The 27596-nt window shown below is 35.8% G+C and overlaps 1 protein-coding gene across 4 annotated transcripts in view; it reads left to right on the top strand.

The window, feature by feature from the left end:
• TBC1D5 (TBC1 domain family member 5) overlaps positions 1-27596 on the top strand; it is a 290939-nt gene that overhangs the window by 79827 nt on the left and 183516 nt on the right. For 3 of the 4 annotated variants that reach the window (XM_017835483.1, XM_017835481.1, XM_017835484.1), the window contains one exon: positions 24020-24155. In XM_017835483.1, coding sequence (XP_017690972.1) covers positions 24056-24155 — 100 coding nt within the window. In that variant the 5' untranslated portion in view covers positions 24020-24055. Of the gene's footprint in view, positions 1-8555; positions 8615-24019; positions 24156-27596 lie in introns of all 4 variants that reach the window. The other variant, XM_017835482.1, reaches the window with a different exon arrangement.

The following is a 27596-nucleotide window of genomic DNA, read 5'->3' as shown; positions in this document are numbered from 1 at the left end:
CATCAACCATGAACTGCAAAAACTATAGCCAGCTGTGCCACAAGTCCCTGACAGTTCCCTGTTCTTCTTTAGCGTTTGGTGAAATGTCCCCCTCTTTACCTCTACAGCTGCTTCTCTTCTCACCCATGGGTGTAAGGAAGTTGAATCTTGATTGTGGAATTTACTGCAATTGTATAACTGCATCTTACCTGACTCAATAAGTGCCTTTTCACTAAATTATACACAATTTCTTTGGAAAATGTCCTCTTTTGAGGACAGATATGAGGTAGGTAATATGTTCTGTCCACTCTTGGCAGCTTCTGGGAGAGAACTGCTGTACTCCTGCAAAAGTATGGTGGAGATTCCACTCGGTGCTTTTTCCATCATAGCTTGACCCCAGCATGTTCTTGCTCTCATGTTTCTGGTAAAGCTGTGTGCTAGAGCTGTAGGCTTTGCTGCAAAGAATATTACAATGTTAAAAAGAATTAAATCATCCGTATGGTAAGTAGTTAATTCAATGTATTTTTTTAGTTTTGAACTTTTCTTTACGTGGCTATGGTGGCTCAAGCAAGTGTAAGACTTTTTGATAATCTTTTTATGGTCATTGAGTCAGTCATCCATAACAAACTTTGAATTTCGTCTATCTTCACCTGGCCACCAGGGGAGCATCCCATAGAGTATATATGAATATATGATAACACAAATATTGATCTCGTTACAGAAAATTTAAAATGGAGGGGGCAAAAAACAGAATATCCGAACTTCTCTGGTTCTGCAAAGGAGACAGGGCAGTGAGAGTGTGTCATCTCTGTGGTTCTGCCTGTTCCTCAGTCCAAAAGTGCAATCGCTCTTTTTATGCAAACTTGCTTTGAATTAGAAGGAATGTTACAGATGTGACAATGTGGGCTTTCATTCTAAGATGCTCACTGTTTGTCCTTTGTGAGTGCTCTGTGGCTGTGGCTAGATACATTTTTTTCAAAGATGTTAACAAGGGCAGATCCAAAAAGATACTTGCATGCCTATCTCTTCACGCTTGTGTTAAAATCAATGGGAATTTAAGAGCTTAGGATTTAAATACTAACAATTTGGAACTATCCCAAGATCCTTGACATCAAAAAGGCGATGGCCTCGTTTTATGCAGATGTCCTAGCACTCAAAGGGTGCATAAATTATTGCACCACTTATCAATTTCTCTTTAATGTATTCCTCTCTTATATCTGGGACACTGTTAATAGAGGAAAAGGATTAAAAAGCGTAAAAATAACTTGTATGTAAGTTTCTTTGAGTTGAATTTATATCAGTCAGCCTGTCAGCACTAACATATGGGAAATATAGTTTCGCTACCATGCATAGCAGGGGCTAAAAGTGCTGTTCAGACCATGTGCTCAACTCCTACAGAAGAGGGACTTTATATCACTCGTGCAGCCCACTCACAAATTTAAGGGGTGACATCCATGGATTCTGAATACATGGTAACCCAAATATTGATCTTGTTACAGAAAATGTAAAATGGAGGAAGCAAAAATGAGATGAAGTTCTAGATCAGCAAGGAATTCAGTAAACTTTAAATATTCAATTTTTAAAAAAAGTTTATTGTATTGCTGTTGTTATATTGAAATGGTAGTTGTAAATAATAGGGAATTTTCATGTAGCTTTTCCGTATCTTGGGCTAACTTGCAGTAACATATAACATCTCCTTGTATCAATTACTGTAAACTAGTAAAGATCCCTACTGTTTTTGTTTTGTTTTGCTTCCTAAAGCCCCCTGCTGCTGTTGATTACACCTAGATCTGCTACTGATTGGAACTGTTAAAAGGCAAAGATAGCGTGGATGGTTTCTGAATCATTTAATTGTAGAACTAATAAGATGTTTTCACTGGGACCTAATAAAACAGATCATATTAATAAGTATATATACTGTCCATGAAATTTCTGATAGCTTTTTCATTCTTTTTGTAGATATGAATATAGGAGTCCCAAGCCTGGTTGTTTATGTGACATGCGACTTTCTTTTTTGAATAGTATTACTGGATGTCATTTAAAGAAAGAAGTGGGAGCGTAAGCTATCTAATACCATCATACAGTAGAGATTTTTCTTTTTGTGAGTTTATACATTTTTAGTTGTATGTAAATGCTCTGTTGGCATGTTGAATTGAGTAGATAATTACATTAATGTGATATATTGAGTCTTATGTTAATACTACTTTTTAATAGCTGTATTATACGCACTGCACTTGGTGCATGTGAACCTTGAAAAATTGCTTACCTAATACAGTAACGCTTGCCAAATAATGTCCAAAATTGGCCTAGAGCTATGTTGGCTTATCATGAAAGAACCTATTCTCCTTCAATGGTCTGTCAGTGTCCATTCAACCTCTTACCTCTGGCAGGGTTGAAAAGAAATGTATGAATCACACAAAGAAGTCCTAAAATGAGGAAGACGCCAAAATAGATCATTATGTATGACAGTTAAAATTTGAAATGGTGGTTTTCCTATAATCTTGGTAACATTATTTTTAATTTGTAACGTAAATAATTTTCAAGGATAAAGGTGAGATTAATATTGGGGGAGAACAGGGAAAAGAAAGGAGAGAGGAAGGGGGTCTAAAGCTACCTTGTCCTTGTAAACCTGCAGCAAAACTGATAATCCAATTCCAGGCATCCAGGAAATGGTGCTGCAGAGCAGCTTTGGTATATCTAGGAGGGTATTACACACAGTGAAGAAGTCCACCCATTATGACTTTAGATTAACTCACTCTCCTGCCACAGCTTCACCAAATGTGTTCCCCTTCCTACATAGATATAATCTCTTCATGTGCTTGGGGTAAAGTAACAGCAGGGACCAGCTGAATCTGCAGTTTCCAAATTGTTCTGCTCTTGTCAGTCTGATCAGCTAGCCTTTTCTTTTCCCAGTCATACTTCTCGTCTCAGTCAGATCTTTGTCACTACTACCTACATTTTAAAATAAAGTTTTCAATTTACCATTTTGTTACATTTTTCTCTGACAGAACAAATTCTGTTTTCACCCATATTGCTTGTTTGGCAGTTTGAGTCATTTTACTTTCCAGCTAGCTGAATGCTGTAGGGTTTGAGTTCAGGGAAATTAAATTCTTGTTCATAACAAGTGATTTCTGACAATTATTTTCTTCATTTGTGAAAGACTTTATTTTATGTTCTGAGAGATAAGATCTTGTAACTGCTTCTTTTCTTGTGGTCCCTTTTGCTAAAATTATCTTGCAGTAAAAGGAGTACCATCATTTATCCTGCAAAGGTAGTGTTTTACCTATTCAGTAATGCATTAACACATCTCATACCCACATATATGCACATTTCTGCCTACTTAAAGGATGGGAGGAAGCAGACATTTGAAAAGTCGTCTTGTTGATCTAAGAACATAGTGAGGTGGTGGAGAAAACTGGTGTCATGTAAACCAAAGTGCTTTTTAAAAAAAATTTACATACCTCATACATGGTTCAGGGTTGATGCTTGAAGGGGCAGAGCTAATCCCAATATGAACAGATGTTCCCTACAAATTTTGGATTTAAAAATTACAAGGCAGAATGATGCAACCTTCAAGGATAAAGAAGGCGGTCATTCACTTTGCACTTTAGTAGACTTTTAGTTCCCTTGACCAACTATCCACATTGATTAAATTGATGAAAAATAATAAAATAAAGCTACACTGTCGTATATAAAAAACTTAGTGTAGAAGGGGAAAAAAGCAAAAGCAGACAGCGTTCATTCTGGTTTTCTCTACTTTCTACAAAGACAAATACATTAGTGCAATACTGTACTAACAGCTCCCAGGATCTCTTTCTTTTCTTTGGCCTGGGTTGTATTAATTTTATTGAGCTTATTTTTGCAGAGATCATTTTCTGCAAGAATAACAGGAGCTGAGAATTTTGATCCATATACTGTAGATAACAGGAAAATGGATCCAGTTTTTAAACTGAGATACAAAAAAAGATTTGAAAAATTGACTTCTGTAGAGTTTTTGTTGACAGGTAAGTTTGTGTCATTCTGTTTAAAAATTGGAAAAGTATTTTTGTGGACTACTGTTACTTAAAATTGTACTTGCTGGTCCCTTAAAGGCCAGTGGTTGTTCTTACAGATGATTCCTGTTAGAACATTCTGCAGCTGGAATTTAGTTTCATGGCATTAATTACAATGTAATTTATCTCTGAACCCACTGTATTGATAGGTTATTAGTGGGATTATTTTGAACTGAACCTGTGAAAAAGAACAGTTCTGGCTCTTGGGAGGCATGGGTTTGCTCTTCTCTTTTTCCCCCATAAAGTATAACAAAACCCAAGTCAAACCAAAAAAAACCCCCATGTTTCAGCACACTGTAATTATTCATACTTGATGCAATTTAAAATGATGGTATTTTTCCCTTTCTTTTTATCTTTCTTGATAGTTTGTTACAGCACTTTAAAGTCTTGCAAGAGATGTATAACTGCATACTAAAATCAAATAGGATTGCTAACTGGAAGCTCTTGTTGCACTTTTCAGCAAGCTTGTGCTTAAGCTTTCCAAGTGCAGGGAAGCAACGGCAGACCCTTTGTGCTTTTGCAAAGTATTTTAGCATTCTTTACCTTAATCCCTGGCAGCATCACCTCCATCTCTTTCGCTTATCATCAACATCTCTCATAGAGTAAAACTCCAGTGCATGTAGCAAGAAACGAAGCGTGTAGGGGAAAAACATAAAGGCTCCTGACTTTTTTAAACTTATTAACAGACAAGTGTGCATGTTAGAAAAACACACTTGTTTGCCGAGAGTATATGCAATAGCTGATGGGTAAAGAAACAGAAACCTTAATGGCTGCTTGCGTTTAGGTCACTCTTCATTCATTCATTTGTTGCTGGAGCTATGAACTATTCATATGTTGCCACAGTATGTTACTTACACACGACTGGTGGTGAAGGAAGTAAGAGCTAAGATGCTTCACAGACATCGACATCGAGGGGATTAACATGTCTGCTTCATTAATATATATGTGCATACATTAATGTTGAAGTATTGAAACTGTTTCAAATGAAATTAAAAACTATCTTTTAAGGTCTGCTATAGTCCTTAGAAACATTTCAGATTTTGGCATCAGCCTTACTGGTTTCTTAACCATTTTACTTTTACTTTGCCAGTGGGGATACAAGTGCAGACAGAGTGCTCATCGCTTGCCTGCTGCCTGATTTTCTGTTGTTTTTCCTTAGCTAGGTCTGCTCTCTGTACTTGCTAGCCATCATTAAGCATATATGAATCCCTGTGGAGTGGCAGGCATGGATTCTGTGAGTGACATTTCTGGCAGCGTTTTCCTTGTATGTGGCACCAGGCCTGATTTTCTGAAATTTTAAGCATCTATGATCCCCATTTGCTTCCGCTGAAGCTGTAGGTACTCTGTCCTTTTGGAAAGCATGCTGCTCAGTGCTAAATCTCAGGCAGTTAAGAGATGAGAAAGTCCTGGAAACTTACTTAACACTCATGTGACAGCCGGTTCTGTATAGCAGCAGTAATATCGCCTGTGTGAGGGCATTGCCTCTCCTGCAGTATTACTTGCAGATCCAATAATCTGCCTCTGTGAAACTAGGTTTGGAGATCAGTAGTGAATTGTTTAGTAATGTTTATTGGAGCTCTTTAAAATATATTTGCAATGTATAAAACACTTTGATATATAGAAGCTCACATTCTAATAAGATTACATTAAGTATCCTAATAAGATCAAGGCTTGAAATTATGTTTTTCCGGATTTGAGTGATATAAATTAATTTTAGTTTAAACCAGTGTCAGTGTTCTTAGATGTTTGTTATAAATACTCCATTTGCAGTTTATGTGGGTCTGCATTTACATAAAAAAATTCAATTCTCCTATTAACACAAGAAGTCTTTTCTCTTCCTCTCCTTCCAGTATGCTGCAGCTACAGATTATCAAGGCAATGCTGTAATTATTAAACTCAACTAGTAAATTATATAGAGAACAACAATGGCTGATCACTGAACTCTGTTGGCACTGGCCTTTCACTTCTCATTTAAGTCTAGCCTACTATATAAAATGAATTCATTATTGTCAGTTTAGATCCCTTGTGGAGGCTAATCCACATCACAAAGCCATTCTACACAAAAGTGAATTCTCTTTAGGAAGACCTTACAAGTACATGGAAACTAAAGTATGTAGGAAACCTCCAATACAGACTAAATTAATTGTTACTTATAATAAAAGACTACCGTGGTGAAATGTTGAATTAGTTCAAAAAGAACCCCACAGTCATAGCTCTGCTATAACTTCTGTTGGTTTAACCATTCCCCATTTTATTTTATTGCTATTTCTGATTTCTCTGTAACCTATTGCACAAAAGCATGGATCTAAAGTACTAACTCAGTCTTTACTTCTCGTGGGTTTTGGCAGTGTTAAAATTTGGTGTATAAAGTCAGGGGAGAAGCTTGATTAGTTTCAGGATCATGGAATTCCTCTTCTCCTTTCCTGGTCTGGTTGGAGATATCTTTTGGACTTGGATAAATTGTCTTCCAGGTGGGCCACACTGGGTAAAGGTATTAATGGGTTTACCCCAAAATACATGTACATATGTAACCAAATTATTTGGTTATAATCACTCTTCCAGATAGACCACCTGCTATATCAGACCAAACCTAAGATGAAATTCAGGAACAACGCATATTTCTTGCAGCTATGCTGGAAAGAGTTTTGTTGGCTTTTTTAGTATATCAGCATTCTAGTACACTAGCATTTTTCTCAGTGTTTCTGTCAGATTTTACTTAAATATAAATTATTGTATTACGTGTCTTGTTTAGATGCTTAATATCATACTTCTAGAACACAACAGTTGAGAAAATTAGGAGTACCAGGAAAGTACAGTTGGCCCTGATGAGTGTCTAGCATTATGTGTGAGCTCCTCATCAACCAGCAGTCTTCACATCAGCCCTCACAACCTATGACCTGGATGGTTTTATTTATTTCATTCTTTGTCTAAAATATAAGTATTTTTGAGAAGATAAAGTTTTATAATTCAGTGGCTACTTTTATTTCTTGCTGCCTTTTAGTTCACAGAAAGGTGAAATTTACCTTACTGACCTGATAACATTTCAAATGCAGAACACAAAAAATATAACAACTCTAGAGAAGATCTGTTCCAGTTTTATGCCTAAATGCCAAAATTTTATGTGCAGTATAATAGCAGGGAAGAGTTGATTCATTGCATTTACCAATGACTGCCTAAGATTTCCCTTTGTCCTGTCTACATACAGCTGAGTATTTTTTTGTGGGTGCCTCAGCATAATTAAAAACAGTCCATGTCACTGTCCATTTGGCATGAAGCAGTAGATACAGTGTAAAATTATTTCTGTATTTGGGTTTCTCCAAAGCGTCAGGCATGGATCTTGTCAAGTTCTTTACTACTTTGTTTGCTTAAAGACTTTACCCTTAGCTATGGAGCAGGAATAATAATGACTTTCAAACTCAATTTTCCAATATTCAGTTTACACTGTAAGCTAGAAAATCCACTTCAGTTTCATGACTTCACCTGACTCATTATCAAACAATTTGTGGTAAATTTTTTGGTAAATTTATTATTTGTTTCTTTTAAAAATTGTTTCTCTTACGGTGTGCAAGAAATAGTTTAATTCATATTTTTTTCACTGTAAGAGGCTAAGAATCTGAGAATGTTAGCATCTGTGTCTCTATAAACATATTTAAAATTTCAGGGAGAGTTTAAATATTTATGAAAATATAAAAGGTAACTTAAAAATAATATGTTTGTCTTAGAAACTGGTGGCCAGAATTTATCTGCACACAAATTACTTTTGGGAAAAAAGGGGAACATACTTACAGTCAGTTTTAATATTTTTAATGGTTTTCACTTTTTACTTTGCAGATTATATAAAGCCTTCAAATATTAATATATATTCAAGATCAGGGATTTATAGGCTTCTTTTATTTACCATACATTGCTTGTCCGTGAAATTTTCATGGTCTTCTGATTCTTCTGACTCAAAGTTATTGTGCATGGAGATAGACAGCTGATGTTGTTGATAACTTTTCATCACATAAATAAGTGAAACTCTTGGCCCAAAGATAGCAAAAGCCATTCATAGCCTACAACTGGAAGGCATATATGCTGCAGGGAGAAAAAAGACCTTTTTTTCTAATTTCATGGTTATTAATATTCTGATATTCAAAGCATGCTGACTTCAAATACTTGTTACATATATTTATTTTTTTCTGAGATATTTAGGTACTTTTTGAAACAAGCTTAGTATTTCATATGGGTACTACATCTGGCTGTAGATAATATATCTGAAAAAGTCATGGTGGTGGAATTATTTCATCATTACACAATTTGGATGGGGTTGTTTTTAGAGAATCTGTCTGGTTTATTTTTGTCATTTAACTGTTGATCTCATATTTATGTAAAAAAAAGAATTTAGATTTCTTCTTTACTCTTCTCAGAAGTGCATTCAACATGACTGAACTATGCTCCCTTATCCTGTAATAATACTTTTGTGTGATTTTTCACTGACACTTTAGAAAAGATTTAATAGTTATTCTATCCTTTCCTGTCTTTCAGTGTGATACGGAGCATTTCAAACTGAGACCTTTCGTATCAAAAAGCCATCCGCAGAAAAGGTGGATATTCTTGAAACTAGTGTTACCTTATTTTCTGTATTTGGGCTATTCCTTCAGTGCTCGTTAAACAAGGCTAGTTATTCTAATATGGTGCTTCTTTCTTTAAATATAGACAGATTTTTCTTTCCAGAAGTAGATACTTGCTAGCTATCCCGCATGGAAAAAAAAAAATCAAGGGTTTCAAGAAATAGCTGCGGCAATTGCAGGAGAAGTGTATAAATTACCATCTCTTTGGGGTTTTTTTCCCCCCTCTCAGTACAACTCTTACTATAATTAGCCAGCATTTAACGACGAATGTTTGCTTTGGTTAAATTATTCAGAACATTTATTTTACTTGTCAAAGGTTAGATCAGGTTGTTGTTTGAACTGGTAATTAAATGCAGCCTAATACACTGTCATATTTATATGCACTATCAGCCCTGTTTCCTCCTCATTGTGTATAATTTTATAATGTTCAGAGCTGACATTTAGACTTCCAACTCAAATCCTATTTTCTTGTAAAGAAAGCTGATATTTTATTTCTGTGTTTTATTGTACTTGTGTACACTTAAGAAAATAAGAATTAGGGTTGTTTGGAATATCACAGCTATGGACTTCATTGTCATAAAATTAGTGAAGGCCCTTTGAATATTTTTATTTGCATATTTCAGTAAGTCATTACACAGCATCTGGTATGTATTAATTATTTTTCAGAGATTAATGTGAAGTGGACAAGTGCAGACGTCTCCTTTACTAATTGAATACCTACGAGTCACAGTAATATGCCGTATATTTAAATTACATTCCCAAATCTTTGTGAGAAATTTGCATAACACTGAAATACAGAAAGGTTCCTAGAATAACTGTGTAGTGGACTCAGATGAGCAAATAAAATTGAAAAATCTCAGGGTCAGGACTCCTCATGAATCTATAGCAGTGGCCTTTGCGTATTTACATTAGAGCACTGAGGCTGATTATCCAACCTGATAAAATAAAAGGGAGTTTTAGAATAGCCAGGATTCAATCTTCTGCAGTTTCTCATGACAAGTTCAGAAACTATTTTTAACCCACTTACATTAGACAGTCATTTAATTGAATTGTCATATATATAATGTGTCCATTCCTTTTTTATTTCAGTCATGTATGTTTCTCAGTCAAACTTGATCAAAGAATAAATCATAGTTTTTAGAAAACCTGTATGCTCATAGATTTGATATTGTTCTATGTCTGTGAAAGTTGCTGTCCAGTTAAAAAAGAAATAAACATAAAAGTGGATTATCAGCATTTCAGCAGTGTTTTTTCCTACTATATGTAGACAAGTATTACTGTCTTTTCCAGTGAATTTGTGTAGCAGCTTTCACTTCATGCGACTAATTAAGTGATATGTATGCATTTCAGCCAACCTTATTTCTCAGCATTTCTGAAACATTTTTTAAAAATCCTGCCTATTGTACTTAATGTATTGAAGGTACAGGTTTGAAAATCTTTCAGTTCTGTCATGTAAAGGCTATGCTGACTCATAGCCTTGTTAAGAAGCAATTCATACTTAATGGTAGTGAAATCCTAATTTATCCACTGTCATAGTGATCACCCGAGACAGTATTATGTGGTTGCAAAAGCTGAGACAGGAATAAGGACAAAACACATAAGCACCATCTTAAGAAGCCAAAATCAACACCTCAGCTCCTGCACATATGAACTCAGAGTAGCAGAATTGATTTTTTTAAAGTTTGTGGGGTTTTTTTACCATTTCCTCCCCATAACCGTGTTTTATAATAAAACTAGCATAGGCCACCACAGGCCATAAGGTAGAAAGATAAAGTAAAAATAGAGTTAAAAGTGAAGTGTATTCTTGATTATAATTATAGCATTCCTAGCGTGACACTAAAGAAACTCAATGTATGGCGTTCAGTTTGTTATTTTGCAGCTTGTTAAATTTTTATACTTCATGGTTGTGGGAGGTAGCTAAAAACAAGAGAATATACTGTGCTCTTACAGAAATCATTTTGACCTCTAGGTAAAGTACATTTATTTGTGTATACATCATCTGAACTGTGAGCCGTTTTGATTGATGTAGTAGATTGCATATACATATGGCATACAGAGGACCTGGGTTAGGGTAAAGTTCTGCCTCTTTCATGATGGACTATCTAAATATAAACTAGAATAAAAATGAGTAAATTGATTTTAAGTCGTACAGAAGTGCCATGCGAGCGTAAGTCTTGGGATGGGTATGACAGATTATGTGTGCCTTTAATTTGGGAAGCAGGTCTTAGATTAAGTAATTGCATTTTAAGTTAAAGAAGAATTCACATATCAGTTGCACCAAGGCTACGTCTTGATGAGACAGAAAATCAGTGTAGTTGTTTCAGCATGGCACATATCCATGAAAGTAGCCATTTGTGGGAAATAATAGGTTTAAAAGTTTAACATGTAGTATTAGGGTATGGATAAGGTCTGGAGTATTTTATCTATGAACTGAGGAGCTTGGTGGTCAAGTGGTACTTTGGTCATTGAAGAAATGACCCAACAAAACCTAAAACTCTTTTCTTTCCTGCTCATCTCCCATGGTCATTCCTACTGGCTTTGAGAATGCAAACAGTTTCAGTTAAAATACTCTTTAGTCAGCTGTGTTACCATTTAAAAGGCAGACTGTGTATATCTGTGGAAGGTGAGTCTACTTTCTTCAGTGGCTGCTCCTGTTGTCAGTGCAATGAAAGAGCTACACTAAATACAGAGGCAATCTTGAATTTAAAGGAAGCAAGAAAATATTCTTTTCTAGCAGGCTAATTTCACACAGATAAACTAGATGAAATTTTTTAGAAATAAATTTGTATGTTAAAAATACTGTGTTCAGTGTTTTGCCTGGGTGAGGAGAGTCTTTTGCGGGGTTCCTTGAGAGAACGAAAGATGACTTTGAGTAGCATAGTGAAGGAGTGCTTTTCTGTCTTCCTAAATAATTTCATTTCAATTGTCTTTTATGTTTTGACTTTTATTTCTGATAAGATGCTGTCAAAACCTCTAAACCAAAACCAATGAATAGCATTAGTTCTCAGGGGTTTTTAGTAGTTTACTCATAAATGTGGCTGCAAAAACAGAACAGGATTTCCCTTTTTCTTCCCCAGCGAAAAACAGGAACTTCTGAAACACAGGAGTTTGGGTGAGTAGGCAGAGGATCTGCTGCCTTCAAGCCTTCCTGGCAACAGGTAGAATTACAATATGTGTTTGACAGAGAATATTCATCTCAGCTAGGCAATCTCTGTCCGTTACTTCTCTTTTAAAGAAAAGTCTGTCCCCTTGGTCAACTTCCTCCTCCATTTCCATCAGGAAGCTAAGAACACCTGCTACTGCCATCTTATGTCTTCCTTTTAGGAGAAAAAGATAAATAATACATGATCAAAATTTCAAGAGTACTAATTTTAGGTGCCCCCAGATGCACAGCCTTACTATTAAGTAAGAAAGAAAAGTGAGAACAGATCACACCTGTATTCTATATGCTTGGTTTCTTTCCATTTACTTCTGGATCCAGTTCAAAATTCTCATTTTGTTCTTAATGCACTGAGTGGTCCATAGCCTGGCCGCTGTTAGGTCACTTCTCTACCTACCTCAACTAGGTCACTTCTCTATCTCAACTATTACCAGAAATACAACAACAGAGCACAAAGAACATTTTTCTAGGCTTTTGCATGTGGCCTGTTTGAGATCATACAATCTATATCAGGAAAATGAAACCTGAAAGCTGCCTTTTTGCAAAATGATCTTTCATGTGTTTGGAGAGAAAGAAACTAATAAATTTGGTCAGATGGACAGGAAAAGAAAAAAAGAGTTGAAAAGAAGTACGTGAAAACAGCTATTTTGTCCAGGAGGATTCAGAATGTTAATGCTATTGCGATTCAGATATTGTGATATTTATCTTAAATATTCTTAAAAAGTCATAATGGTCTGTACAACACAAACAAGAAAACTATCTGAAAAGACTTTCTAAAAACATTAAAGAAAAATTTAATCAAGGAGGTTTCTAACCATACCTTGTTTACATCTGTTATATATTTTTAATAAAATGGACTTAAAAGCTTAGCCTCAAAGGTGTTGCAAGCTTTCTGTAAAGTATAATGACAGCTGGTGTTCCAGTACAATTCTTCAAATCTGTCCACTGGTTTGTGGGAATTCCGATTCCTTCTTGTTGCTACAAAACTTGGGGAGATTCAGTCATGTCATAGTGGTTGGTGAATTAAAACACTCAGCTAAGCCTAACATACTTGGCAGCTGTCAATCTATTTTATTATCTAATAAAAATCAAAAAGCTTCAGAGAATCGGCCTGTTGTTCTGCTCTCATTCCTCAGAGCAGAAGAGCACATATAGCTCTCAGGGCAGCTGATCTCTTAGCCTACAAGTTCTCTGAGGTCTTGTTCTGCAACTTACTTGTTGTCTAAGAATGTTCTGCAAAAACTGAGCTTTTGTTTCCTGTTATGTAGTATGTGCTTACCCACTTCTAAAGCAAAATAAATCCAGGACATAGGGTAAAGAAAATAGAATTAGTTGGTGACAGATGTTTCTGATAAGACAAATTTACTGCCAAACCAAGAAGCCCTTTTAATTGCAGCACACATTTATTAATATATCCCCCTCTTAAACAGTGTATTTTATCCTTATTTCTGAATTACTTTATGTTACGAATTCTTATTTTTACTGTAAATTTACAGTAAAGTTCCACAGAATTAAATACTTTTTTTAATAGTGTGGTGGGTTAACCTTGGCTGGATGCCAGGCGCCTACCCAGCTACTGTATCATTCCCCTTCCCAGCTTTAAAGGGGAGAGAGAGTAAGATGGAAAACAACTCATGGGTTGGGATAAGGCAGTTTATTAAGAAAAGCGAAGCAAAAAATAACAAGTTTTATTCTCTGCTTCCCATCAGCAGCAATGTCCAGCCACGTTCCTGAGAAGCAGTGCTTCAGCAACACATAATGGTTTCTTAGCAGGCAGCCAGTGGAAACAACCAATGCCCCCATTCCTGCTTCTTTCCTTAGCTTTTATATCTGAACTGACATCATATGGTATGGAATATCCTTTTGGTTAGTTTGGGCCAGCTGACCTACTAGTATCCCCTCCCAGAAGGAATGTTACAGTGCTGATGCTGTGCTCAGCAGTAGCCGAAACACTGGTGTGTTATCAACACCCTTTTAGCTACCAATGCAAAGCACAGCACTATGAGGGCTGCTATGGGGAAATGAACTTAATCTCAGCCAGAGCCAATACAAATAGCCAGAATTTTGTTCCTCTATAACCTGGCAAAGTACTTGCTGTTTAAGACCTTAATCTGTTTCAGGTTTTGAGGTGGTACAGCCAGTGTGTTTGATGTACCATGCTGCTTGCACTGGTGACTTCTATGCCTGTGTTTTACATGCTCTGGCAAGCAGCATCGACTGCCCAGAAAATATTTAGGAGGAATAAATGCCTCTAAGTAACAGTGCATTATAGAAATCATTATGCTACAGGGGCTTTAGACCACTTCTTCCCTGGGGAGTTTGATGTGCATGTACAGGAAAGCGTAGAACGTTTCATGCAGCTGCTCAGAAATTTGAATGGAAAATACAGGAGTGGGAAGGCATAGGAAAATAGGTTGTAACAGATAACACTGTATTAAGAGATCAAATTATTAAAGAACGAACATTATTGCACTATAATTTTTTCCCATTTGTAATATTATGTACCTTAGCAGGAATTAGTTCTAAAAGTTCCTGAATGCCAGAAACAAAAGAGATGCATCAGGATGTGTTGAGCAGCACGGTTCACTGTCTGCAAAAGGAAGAACTACCTCGTAATCTTTTTAGTAGCATGGGATAGTGATATGAGTGGTATGAGTAAAATGTTACTTATAGCAATAGTGGTATCTTGATATAGTGCCTTCATTCAGTCAACTGCCAGCTAAGTCAATAGGTTTCATCTATACCTTGTTTCCAAGTCTTAGAAGTTTCATTTGCTTGAGGTATTTTATTTTATTTCATTTTATTTAGATACTGCTGTTTGAAACTCACTAAATCGTAGGTATGAAGAAGCATTGTACAAAAATACTGAGGCCCTGGAGGGCTTTTGTTGCTCCTGGTGTGGCAAGGCTGAAGAAAAGCAACGTGAGCAGGCAGTATATGATAGGAATACTGTGCCTTATGTAGACTGAGCCTTTGGGTGTGAGTGGGAACATTCATGGGAAGAAGCTTCAGCATATTTTTTTACCGGTGGTAACCCTACTTTGAACCTCTTATCCTCTTAGTATGACTTTTAGACATAAGTAAACCACTTCTACCATTGGCAGAAGTAATGGAAAATCTTTGCAGTTTGCAGTCATTGCACTGCAGCAGAATTAGATTTCATGTAGCACCTTGTCTTTTTTTTTCCCTTGCACCCTGTTTTCCTGTGTAACTCTGATTTGAATTCACTCATCCGGATTGGATCACATAGGCGAACGTGGGTTATGGTTCTTCGCTTGAGCAGAAACTTCATTTTAAGATAGTGAAACAAATACTGCCTTTCTCTGCTTCTTTGAAAGGACAAAATTGTCCTTTTTCTTTAGCGAATAGAGCTTACACCAACTTTCTTTGTACCTCAGTGTGATACCATGCTGCTTTAGCATCTGCATATCTAGAAAAGAAAACTAGAAGAGAAAGATTTGATGTAAATGCCTCTGTGCGTGCATGAACATGCTGGTGTTTCTATAAAAATTCTGTCAACCCCTGTAGGAAACTGTTTTCTAAAAATAGTGAAAGAATAAAGGCTGAATCCTAGATTAATTGCTTACTACTTTAAAGCTGTGATATCCTAGAAACTTATTTCATTGAATACACTTTTAGTGTCTAAGCTAGTTACTATCATTTTGGGTAAGGCTGCAGGCTAAGCTGCCATTTTTTCCAGTTCACTGTTTTGATGATTTCTTTCAGTCTTGACATTCTTTAGCCCTTTGAGTTACATATGTATTACTAAAACATAAAGTATGTAGCATAGCATGGTGCCTGTGTGTTCCTGAAAGTAAAACTCTTAAATACTTAAAAGCAGTCATTTCCATACCATAAACAGCAGTAAAGCTAACCATCTTTGGAAGAACAAAGCTTTAATTTAAATTATATTAAATTGTTTTGTTACCAGATAGATAAAATATATTCTAAAATAAAACAAACAAGGACTTCCTTTCATTTAACGGGTTTCTAATTGTTTAATCATTTTAATATGAATAGGGTTTTCACCACCTCTAGATTACTGTAAGAAAAGGGAGTACCTTCATAGTTGAATGATGTAAAGATTTGAAATCTTACAGCATTTTTCCTTCTCCTCTCCCACCTTCCTTTTTACTAAAGTAAAACATTTTTTCTTTCGGTCTTATGTCGTAGGTTATAGTTTCTAGGCTCTTAATAGGTCTTCTTGCTCCTCTCTGGACTGCGGTAGCTGGTCCTTTTCCTGTGCTATCTGACTAAAGATGGATACACTAATTCACAGAATATGCCAGATTGGAAGGGACCCACAAGGATCATTGAGTCCAGCTCTTAGCTCTGCAGAGAACCATCCCCAGGAGTCACACCATGTGCCTCAGAGTATTGTCCAAATGCTTCTTGAACTCCTGTCAGGCTTGGTGCTGTGACCACTTCCCTGGGGAGCCTGTTCCAGTGCCCAACCACCCTCTGGCTGAAGAACCTTTTTTTAATATCCAACCTAAACCTCCCCTGACACAACTTCAGGCCATTCACTCAGTGCTAATAGTCTAAGAGTCAGTGGGTGGGAGGAATGTTCAGGGTGGGGGCTACATTTAGTTGTTGACTTTGGATCTTTTTTTGGTTTGCTGGTATTTCTTGTGTGCAGTCAATGTTATAGCAAAGATGCGCTCTCTGTTTAACAGTGTCGTGGATCTGTCACATAGGTCTGCATTAAAAATAGGTATAGTTTTGTGTTGAGGGTGGGGGGGTTGGTTTTTTTTAAGGAGATTCAAACTGCAAAATGGAGACTGACTTTGGCTATTTTGTCTTTTTTTTTTTTTTTTTTTTTTGATGTGAGACCATGCTGAACACAGAATTGTAGTATTAGGAATTTAGGATGGTTGATGCTCTTTATACTTTCATTGTCACCATTTTCACTGTACAAGAGAGAAATTGTTTCACTAGAAATGTCAGGTGTCACTGTTCTTAGCACTGTTTATTACACCTTGAAAAACATTGTGGACCAGGTTAGCAGGAGACTGTGGCTATTGAACTTCGTGGTCAGCATGCCATAAGGATTTTGATCCTCTCTGCATTATTCAGGTTTTTCTTCTGTAGTCAAACTAGTGTTTCTTACAGAATCATGTAACCTCAAGAAAACTGAAAGCCAGCAACTGCATGAACTTGTTGCCTGCTTGTAACAAAAGTGTGGAAGGTTTCCTATCTTTGAAATTAATAGAATATAAAGGTCTTATTTATGATAAAGTTTCTCACCTCTTTTTTTTTCTTACACTATCATGTGAATTAACAAGAGAATACATTGCCATGGTCCCAGGCTATTTGCGTTGTTTCTTATTCCTGACATTTTAATTCACTATTGAATTTATACTTTGCATGTTTAAGTACTGGTAAGACATGAAAGTTGTAGGGTTAAAACTGTAGAAAGTGCTTTAAAGCTCCTATGATAATTGTTCTCAGGTATGTATTCCTTTACTGTGGCTCTCGAGACAACTATTTAATAGACAACATTTGAATAATACAAATGTGTGGTTGGTAAAAATGGATTAGGGTTTCAGGGTGGTACCAATGGGTGATAGTTAATATTGAATGACATGTATTAAGACAAATGCTTTTATATATAATTTATTTGGCATTGTAAATGCATTTATCTTGTGAGATACAGACTCCCTGTTGCCACATGAAGTATTCTGGAAAGGTTTGAAGTAAATAAATAATAAAACCACTTTGATATACAATCTAACAATATTAAATATTAAGACTTTCACATGATTGATTTTAATACTTAATTAACTTATTTAAAGTCCAATGTAACTCTGTTTTCGTATTAGAGATCAGACAGGCAGAAGTTAAAATGCAGGAAATGTTATTAAATGGGACAAAATTAATTGCATTTCATGATCATCAGACTCGCTGGCTGTTAACCTGTCCATCAGTGGCATGATCTTGTTTGTTTTGTTCTGGACTCCAGCTGATGTTAATGTTAATCTGCTCTACCATGCCAAACAATTTTTTTTTGTTTGCATCATTCTATTTTAATGATACATACTCTGATACATTTTATAAAAGAAAACGGACTTGCTTTATGCTATCCAAAGTTTGTCAAATTGTGCACTTTTCTTCTTAGTAAGTGTTCTTCCTTAGACATGTTTCTTCAGTGGGTAGTAGCAACCTGTGGAAGTGGATGAGTAGAAATCTTAGATAGTTTTGAGCTGCTCTGTATGTGGGGGAGGGTTGCCTTGGTTTGGTGGATTATTTGGGATGTTTTACTTTTGGAGGCACTTGAACTAGTATCTTCTGTATTTAAATGGAGATGGTGGTAGTAAAAGGCTCAAGTGATGGAGAGCAGAAGATTTCAGTGCTATGAGATAGCTATGGTCCATGCAACCTGAGTAAAAATAACTACTGGAACAAAGAAGAAAGCAGTCAATATTACAGGTTGGAACAAATCTTTCGAAAACGCCTATTAATGAGTGCCTTAGTAAAAAAATCCAGCTTGAAACAAGACCAAATAGTCCTCATTTTCCAAAGTTCATGTTCAAGACTGTCTCCTACTCAGCCCTCTAGTCAGAGAAAGCATGCTTTTTCTTTTTTTCTGAATTTCTGGTTTAGGAGGAATACTTTAAGGCCCAGGAGATTTGGCCAATGTAAGAAAACTGAGGATCTGAAACTTTTTAGATTATTTGGAAGACATCTGTACTTCATTGCTTTAAATAAACACAATGCATGTTTATTTTCCTAGTATCTAATTTCTTGTCTACTTTAAAATGTTTTCACATTCTGGAGAATCCTCACTTCTGTGTTCTAATATGCTTGATTACTTCATAAGCCGCAAATGAGGGGCAGAGTTGTGAACCCTCATAACATGATGCTGTCAAACTTAACAAAACATGCATAAGATCATTACCACATCAGACATTTGCTTTTAGTCAAGTCGTTTTAATCAATTTGACTTCGCGGGGCAGCTAATTTATCACTTAGCTAAACAAGTATTTCCTCTACTTGTCATCAATTTAAGTAATTAAAATGGTAAACTTTGCTATATGGCATGAAATAAAGGCCCAAAGATAATTTGGAGAAGGTGGTTGATACAGTCTAATAGAACAAATGCAAAGTACTATTTAAATACTTTGGTACGCTTCAGTAGTTTTCAGAAATATCATATTCTGGTAGCTTTGCTGGTGCTGATAGAAACTGATTTTTATTTTTAGCATGTCCAAGATTAAACAGTGTTGTTCAGCTTCTTCCTCATAGTTAGTGGGTTCTCTTTTTCCTTTCTTTAAGCGTAAAAGGTTTTGCTTTTTTGCTTGGTTGTTTGGAGGTAAGAGGATGTCAGAGAGTAAGAGTGGGGCAAGTGCTGCAACCTGTGCAGTTCTTCAGCCCTCATCCTGAGTACCTCCTCAAGCCTACAATTACTCTCTTTCCATTTTACCGCTGGGGGAAAGGAAGAGAGGGAAAATGGTTGTTATAAAAGCTTTGCCTAATTCTTTTTCACTTACTCAGTTACATCTTCAAAATACCCTTGGTGAGACTTGTTTATATTTTCTAATTTTGCCCAAACAACATGAATACTCTTCACTTCTTAAACATTAATTTTGATATCTTTTGGTGTGTTTTCTGCTTTGATTAAATAATTTTTCAAAGTCCATGTAGCAGTGATTAAGGGAAATACGTTCAGTGTTTTTATTTTTTTAATTGAAATAATTTAGTCTCTATTTTTGAAATAATGCTTTTTATCCATAAACTGCTCCTGCGAATACTGAATATTTGTATTCAGTGTCTGTGGCAAGTGAAGAGGTTAATGAATATCTTATGACATGAAATAAGGTGCAGTATTCATGTTCAACTGTTCTGTGTTTTGTTTATTTATCAAAATTTTTGATATTAAGATAGTCTTACCACTTATTCTTGTGGTAGTGTGGTAGTGAATAGTCTTACTGCTAAAAGAACTCTACAAGTTTGTTTTTATTTTTAACTTTTCATCTTCTTACTGAACATTCATTATAATCAGTTTATTGCATAAACATTTATTATAATCTTATTACAGATTACTCTGCTGTTTTGTATAGTTCTAGTTATATTGGCCTCTTTAGCCACCAGCACACTTGTAGCAAATGTGGGTAGAGCCCAAATCTTCGTTCACGAAGCCTAGCCGTGATGAGGAGTTATAGTGGCATACTTTTACATTTGTGCACGTTTTTGTTATGTTTTGCCCAACTCTGGTCCAAAAGTGACTGGTGCTTTATTGGCAGTGCAGTTAATGACAGAAGCATATCTCATGTAGACTTTTATCTTTGTCTTGTATTTCTAGCTAGATAGATATGACTTATACGTATTAATGGCAGATGAACTATGGCTGAGTTGAGGCTGTTGACACTGACAGTCTGATGAAGTGGTTTTCTTTTTGAATTTTTTGAATTTTTTTAATGTAATTTTTTTAAGCACTTCAAACTCACAGGTTTGTATACAGGAAACATGGCAATGCTGATGAAGGCATGACTGTGTAAGAAAGACTGATTTATGGCTAGAGGTGGTAGAAATCATATAATGAGTTAGAGCAGCTAGTAGGGGAGGCAAAATATTTGTGAACTCTTGGGTGAACAAACCTCATGTTTAAAAAAAGAAGCAGTCAACTTCCAAGCCAAGTACTCAGAGAGAACAAGAAAAGTTCTCTGAGTTAGAATGCATATGTTAAATCAGACTGTCTAACGCAACAAGTAGTTTTAGTCTGCTGTGTAGAAAGAGGTTATTAGTAAAACAGATGTCAGTAAACATCATTAAGTTTTTCCTAATGGAAACGTGTTGGTATTCTATCACCTATAGAATATGGAGGAGGTCATGGGGAGAGGGGATGATGTGCTATAAGAAGGTATCTCCACAGAACCCTTTTGGTGGAGTTCTGTGTTGGAGTCCATAAGCCTATTTTTCAAGGGATTTTTTGGTCTCCCTTGAGAACAGACGTACTGGCAAGCTGCCTTCACTGAAAGGCAGACTGAATTCACTCCATGAGTGTTGGTGAGAGAGGAGCAGACCTGCAGTGCTCCTTGGTGGAGCACGAGAGCTCCCCCTGCTACTTAAGGACGGTACCCAGACAAAGAGTTTATATGCCTGCCTTTCCCTTGGGCTCATGGGTAGATTAGCGTTTCTTCTAATTTCCCTAACTAGATAAATGTTTCATACATAGCCTAAATTACTTTTTCATGTATATTAAAGAATAGTTGAACTCCCAGTGGTGGGAAGGGTGCCTGATGTTTAAGTTTTTTAGCCCTTTGTCTTTGGAGGTAAAAAAAAAAAAAGTAGGAATAGCTAAAAGAGTCACTTTCAGCTTTCACTGAGATGTTAGGTTTAGCCAGTATCAACTCTTGTAATCCAGTAATTGAATTTCAGATTTTTCTAACATTTTTATTGTTTCACATTGAGAATAGTTTTAAATTGCATCTTATTTAATATGAACAATATGTTATAGGCCATTACAAATGAACCACAAACCTGTAAAGAATTAATCTGTCTGAGAGTAAGATCTCAAGTGTAATCGTAATTGTTTAATAGTTCTCTTTGCTCTTTGTTAGAAGAGCAGAAAAGAACTTAAGTATAAAACTGTAAAGAAAATTGCTTGGGCTAAGGAGTGACAAGACTAATAGGTAGTGATATTTTTTTTTTAACACTAATCATATGTATCTGTAAACAAACACAAGTAACTGATTAAATCACTATGAATATCAAAAGTAAATCTATTTAGCTCTTTAAAACTGCTCTAACTGTTTGTAAAGTAAATTATGGTTCTTATAGGCTGTAAAGGTATGGCATTTGGGGAGTATTTAAAAAAAGAGAAGGTGGATACGGAAGAGAAGAATATAGAAGAGCAAACTTACTAGGGCTAATTTGATACTGTATTACAGATGTAAGACAGTGTAAGTCTGCAACATATTGTATCCTAACTAAGTGGTGGCTGCTAAAACTACAGTGACTCGTAAGGCATTTTGTGCCTGGTTCTCAGTTTCAAAGGCACTCAGGGTTGTGCTTTGGTCAGATCATGTAGCAATGTCTGAAGGGGCATAAAAATAAAAAGTTAAACTCAGGCAGCACACTTCAAAATGAGCTTGCCATCTTTGTGAAGACAAAATCAACACATCAGTAGAAAGATATTTACAGTGGTATAGCAAAAGGAACAAGAGGAGCAACTAAAATTCCAGCAGGAGAAAATTATTTCTGCAAAGTTGGGGGTTTTTGTGGGTTTTTGGTTGGTTGGTTTTGTTTGGTTTTTTGTTGGTTTTTTTTTTTTTTAATAAATTGTTTCAAGTTCCTAATTTATTTATTTAGATATCAGGTATTTATAAACATCTCTACATTTTGTAGCAATAAGACTGCAGGTAAACATTGAAATGTTGTTTAAGGGGCTAGCGAGTTTATAAATGTTTTTCTTCAAGATACTATTCATGCATTTTTCATTATTATAGTTTATAAATTACATAGGAAACACATGATGTGTACATGTATTCATAACACATTTTGTCAAGCAATTCTGTGTTTTAATGGTCTGTTTTATCATATGATTTTGTGATTGTAATAATTTGACATATATTATTTGACATATACCACTGCAAAAGTGGCAAGTCTTACCTTCCCTGAGTTCCTGGCTGCTAGTTCCCAAGACCTTTAGATGTTCTCCTCTAGCTAAAAAGAATTGAGGGATGATGGTGCAATCATTTCAACACCACACTAACACAGATGCCAGGGCAAATAAAGGACAAAACCCTTGGGGAATACAGCTAAGAGAACGTCCTTTTGAAAACAGCCTGGGTGCATTCGTTTGAAGGAAATTCCCAAGAGAGACCCAACTAGGTTTATTTATTATTTATGGTTTTTTGGTTACTTTTTTTTCCCCACATAACCTTCTAGAAAAATTAAAAAGGTGAAGAGTATATAAAACTAAAAAGGTCTTAAGAATCCAAGTCCCCCTTCATTTATTCACAGCAAACCAAAGGTATAAAGCAAATATGGTCAATGCCTATGCCTTGTAAGAACCAAACGAAAAGCAAAATTGAAGTGATTTCAGATTTGGTAATATACCACTCCCGAAAGTATAGGTGCATACTTTTTTGTGTTTCTCTTTTTATATTTCTTTCTAAATATAATTTTATTGGTGTTAGAAAGTTATGATACTTGTAAACAAAGCAGTTACAGTAAGTGATATTTAAAACTCGTCTGGCAGTCATAGGTATTTAGTGTGATTGGCCAAATCAAACCTATTTAGCTGGCTTAGGTTTTTTTTGTTGGAAGTTAATAAATTGCTGTACAGTGTCTAAAATGCAGTTTTGACAAACGTACTCTTGCACTGTTAATGCAATGGAAAGGTCATTCCTCCTTCTTACTGCTCTGATCATAACATCATCTGCTTTTCACCTTTTTATTGGCATCCTCTTTATTTGCTGCAGCCAATATTAGCTTCTAACACTCCTCACGTGAACTTCTAACATAGTTCTTGTTCAGTTGCTTGATAGTGATGTGTCTGCCATTCAGGAACCTGTCACAATCCTCATCACCTACTTCCTGAGGTTTCAGTTTTGTCCTTTCTCCCCTTTTGCCCTTCATTTTTGAAATAACATATTTGTAAATATTCATCAGCTAGTTGATTTTGCATCTTCAAATGCTTCCTTAACACTGTCTTTCTAAAAAGCTACTATAAATCTTAATAAAACTATCACCTATCATGCCAGTCAGTATTATCCCATGCTCTCTTTCTGTGTGCCTGTCTCTGTTACCTTATACTTGACTCATGATTCCTGAAAAAGTAAGTGGTTAAAAGGAAGTTTTCCTGGAATTAGAGGTCTTGAGTCCTGAAGAGTGATGATGATGGGTCTTACCTCAGGTTTACTCTGTAATCTTCATCATGCACAAGAACTAGCATCAGTTCTCCTTGGAATCAGATAAAAAGAAGCATTGTGGAAGCTAAAAAAAGGAAGGAAAGAGGCTCTTGCCCTGCTTTACAGTCTGCCAAGACCACACTTGGACTTTTACTTGCAGTGTGATAGTGGGAAGTACTGTAACAATTTTTTTAGACTCCAATATTTGAGTGGAAACACTTGTTTTTCTGTTAAACAACTGATGATGATGATATGCCTAGAAAATAAGGAAAGATTTTAAGCATTTTTTCTCTTCACCTTTGTGATTGAAAAATAGCTAAAGAAATACTGAAGTGTTTGCTTCTCTGTTTTTTTTTCCTCCAGATAAATACCCTTCAGTTAGAATTTACTATTGCCAATATGTATCATTCTGCATCTGAAACCAGTCACCCTTTGCAAACAGAGGAACAGGAGATAGGCATTGATCCCTTGCAGAGTTTTTTGAACAAACCAGGGGAAGGTGAGTTTTGTATTTTGTACTTTTTTGGACTTTATACCTGGAAACCTTATATAAGTATGTCATGATAACTGTACCTGTCATAATTTGTTTAATTCTCTCAACGGAGTTGAGCAGGGCAACTTAAAGAACATTTCACAGAGTATGTGTAGAACACTCTGACACTAATGAAAACCACGGAAAGTCAACTTTCAATTACAGACAGAAACATTAGCCAAATGTTTAATGCGCTGTCATCCTTTTTTAATCATAAACCAAACACTGACTTCAGCATAAGAATATTGAAATGCAGCATGGCTTTATGTTACTTTCTCAAGCATGGGCTCTTACACTGCTTTGGTTTTAGGGATATCTTTTGGTTTCCTTTTTTTTTTTAATTCTGCAGTAAAGTTCAGTATGCTATTTTGGATGAGATTAAGCAAATAAAAAGCCTGATTTTTTTGTTTGACTCAGCACCTATATTCTTATTTGAAAAAATACCTCAAAATTGAGATAGAATGAACATACTCTAAAGGTAGAAGTTACGATGTAACCTAGAGGAAATTAATTAAATGCGGTATTTGGGAGACAATAATGAACAAACTGGAGAACGAGCTGCTCGGATAATGCAATGCATGTCTGTGTTGCTCGTCTTTTCTACTTATTTGCTAGTAGTGACAGTATAGTTGGTTCGAAGAAAGTGATAAGCTTAATGAGAAAGCTCGTCCTTGTCATGAAAACATTCCTCAAGTACTCAGTTATACACAGTGGCACCTTAACTACCTGTAATTTTCCAGTCATTGAACACATGTATCAGAAGGGCAAAATAAAAAATTTATTTTAAATTACAGAGTTGAAACAACTTTGTCACATTTTCTAAGTCCCTCACCCAGATGAACTACTCTGTGTGGGTGTATCTGCCTATAAATCTTCTGTTTACTAGTGCTTATTAAAAAGCTATGTCAAGTTTTGCTCAGTCAAGTTTATTACATCAGTTTAGAAGAAGCTGATGTTTTGCTTTAAAATATGCTGGTAAAACTTCATCGTCCTTTTGAGTTAATCTTTTCACTATTTCTTCATTGGTTTATAAAGCTTTTTTCAATGTTAGAAAATGAGAATGAACATCTAGGGGAAAGTATTTCAAAACTTGACGATTAAATGAAATAGCTTTTCTAGGTCAGTGTTTCTTTTCTATTATATTTGACATCTTAACGATATGGAGCCATTTTAGTCTGATAAACTAAATGTATTTTTGTACATATTTTTAGAAACTTGAAAATAATCTTTTGCAATAACCTAAAATAATAAGCTGGAAAACCAGCTTGCTTCTAGTCTATCCCAGTCAAGAAAAAGATAAACATTTTCTCCTGATTTCTGTTTTCCTTAAAAAAAATATTGGTAATTCTCTCAACTCTGTTTCAAGAAAAAACAAGATTTTCACCCTGTTAAAAAACCACTGTAAATTAATTTTACCCTTTATTGTGCCCAGAAGCAATTAGTTACCTTGACTGAAAAGGTTTCTCATTTTTATCCCAACCTTAACATTTCTATGACATACAAAGTTATTAGGATTGAATTGATGTTTAAAAGTGCCATTAATTCATTTACCCCAAATGTTCATTAACAATGTAAATGTATGCTGATGTTCTATGAGACAAGGAAGTGACTAATGACTCTTCGCACTAACAACACTTAAAATGAATAGAAACTTTAGATAGCTAATCTTGAAGTAATCAAGACCCTCATTCAGCTTGGCATCTCTGTATGCTCTAAAACAGCTGTCAACTGTTAAAAATATATACACAACACACACATACGCACATGCAAAGATAAAGATATGTAAATACATGGTTCCCCAAGTCATAAAGGTTACCAACTATGGTACATTTTTTATGTTCTATCTATGTAAATATTTTATATAAAGCATCCATTTCATCTTCATAGGCTTTTTTGCTGTGAAACACATAGTGCATTTTAATTTGAAACTTTATATATCCAGAATAAGTCTTTGAAGTTTTAATGTTTCATTTTAAGTAAAGCATATGCTTAGTTGGTGTTAGGTCTTTAGGCATCAAAGTATACAGTCGTTCCTGTCTGTGCAGTCTGTCCATTGTCTTCACAAAAGTATTTCAAGACAAGGTTTTTCAATGCAGCCTCAAGTTTCAGGCATGATACAGAATCAACTTGGTGTAAATCTGTATATAAGTCTTTTGTATCATGTATCACAGAAATATGGTGGAGATGTGGTCTATCAGAGATGTTCTGTGCAATATTGTGGAATATCAGGACATCTGAACTGGTTTTTTGAAGCCGTGCTAGATGCTTAAATATTATCTTGGAGGCAAAGCAATAGAAGCTTTCACTGAGATGAGGTGATTAGAAAAAGCCATAGCACTGATAGTGGTGCTGAAAATAAGTATTTAATTACTGAGCTAGTCAGATTTGTTATACTTCAATATAACAATATATGCAATACGTCATGAAGTATTGTATTTTTAGGGGCCTCTGGTGGTCTAGTGGTTAGGGTGCAGGACTCTCACCGCTGCGACCCGGGTTCGATTCCCGGCCCCCTGGGCAGATGGAGCTCGTTAGCCCTGTGTGGCAATCCATCTAAGAGAAGGTCACTCTAAACAAACCTACGTTCTGAGACCCTCACTGCCACTGTCCAAGCGTGCTTGGCCCCGGCAGATGAACCTCAGGATTAAAGGGTGGGCTCAGTTCAGCGCACGCTGTGTCTCACCTAAAAAATCCACTGCGCAGGCTCGAAGGGTTAATGACCCTTCCCAAATCTTCGCTCGCGAAGACTGGCCATTACATTACATTACATTGTATTTTTAGTATGTGCAACTGATACCAAAACTTCATGGAAAACCAGGAGATGTCATGTCCAACTGGAGTTCTGAAATTCTCTTACAGTTTTCATAAAATGAAAGAAATCTCAGAAATACATGGATTGCCCTTATGTATAGCTGTTTGGAAAACTGCTTGCATAAGCTACTTTTTGTTCATTTGCTGTCAGCTTGAAAGGATATATTGTGTGGTGTTCCAGAAATATGTTGGTTGAGTCTAGTAATACTCAGTGCTTTTATTAAAATCTCGGTGAAGGGATAGGGAGAAAACATGGGGGTTTTTGGAACAGAGCTGTTAGCACAATGGAGAGCACATAAAATTCAAAGTATTCTTGAGATTTTGAAGAAGTGGCCTGAGAAGAATAAGACATGGTTCACTAGGAACAGCTGCAAAGATTAATGTTGCGGATGTTAGGCAGGAGTCAGTTACCTAGCTGAACAAATGAAAGTAGATCATTACAGATGAGGTAAGTGTCATTTGGAAAAAGATCTGGGCGTTTGTAGCTCTCCAGATTTTGTGTAACTGATGAACTTTGAATCTTGAGTTATGATGAGTCATGAGAATGTGCTTGTTTACAAGTTTAAAAAATTCAGGATAAACCATTAACTGTAGAGA

The sequence above is a fragment of the Lepidothrix coronata genome, unplaced genomic scaffold (assembly GCF_001604755.1).
Source record: "Lepidothrix coronata isolate B3197 unplaced genomic scaffold, Lepidothrix_coronata-1.0 Scaffold258, whole genome shotgun sequence".
Taxonomy (NCBI): Eukaryota; Metazoa; Chordata; class Aves; order Passeriformes; family Pipridae; genus Lepidothrix; species Lepidothrix coronata.
The sequence above is the reverse complement of the archived record's forward strand: the minus strand, read 5'-3'. Positions and strand labels throughout refer to the sequence as shown.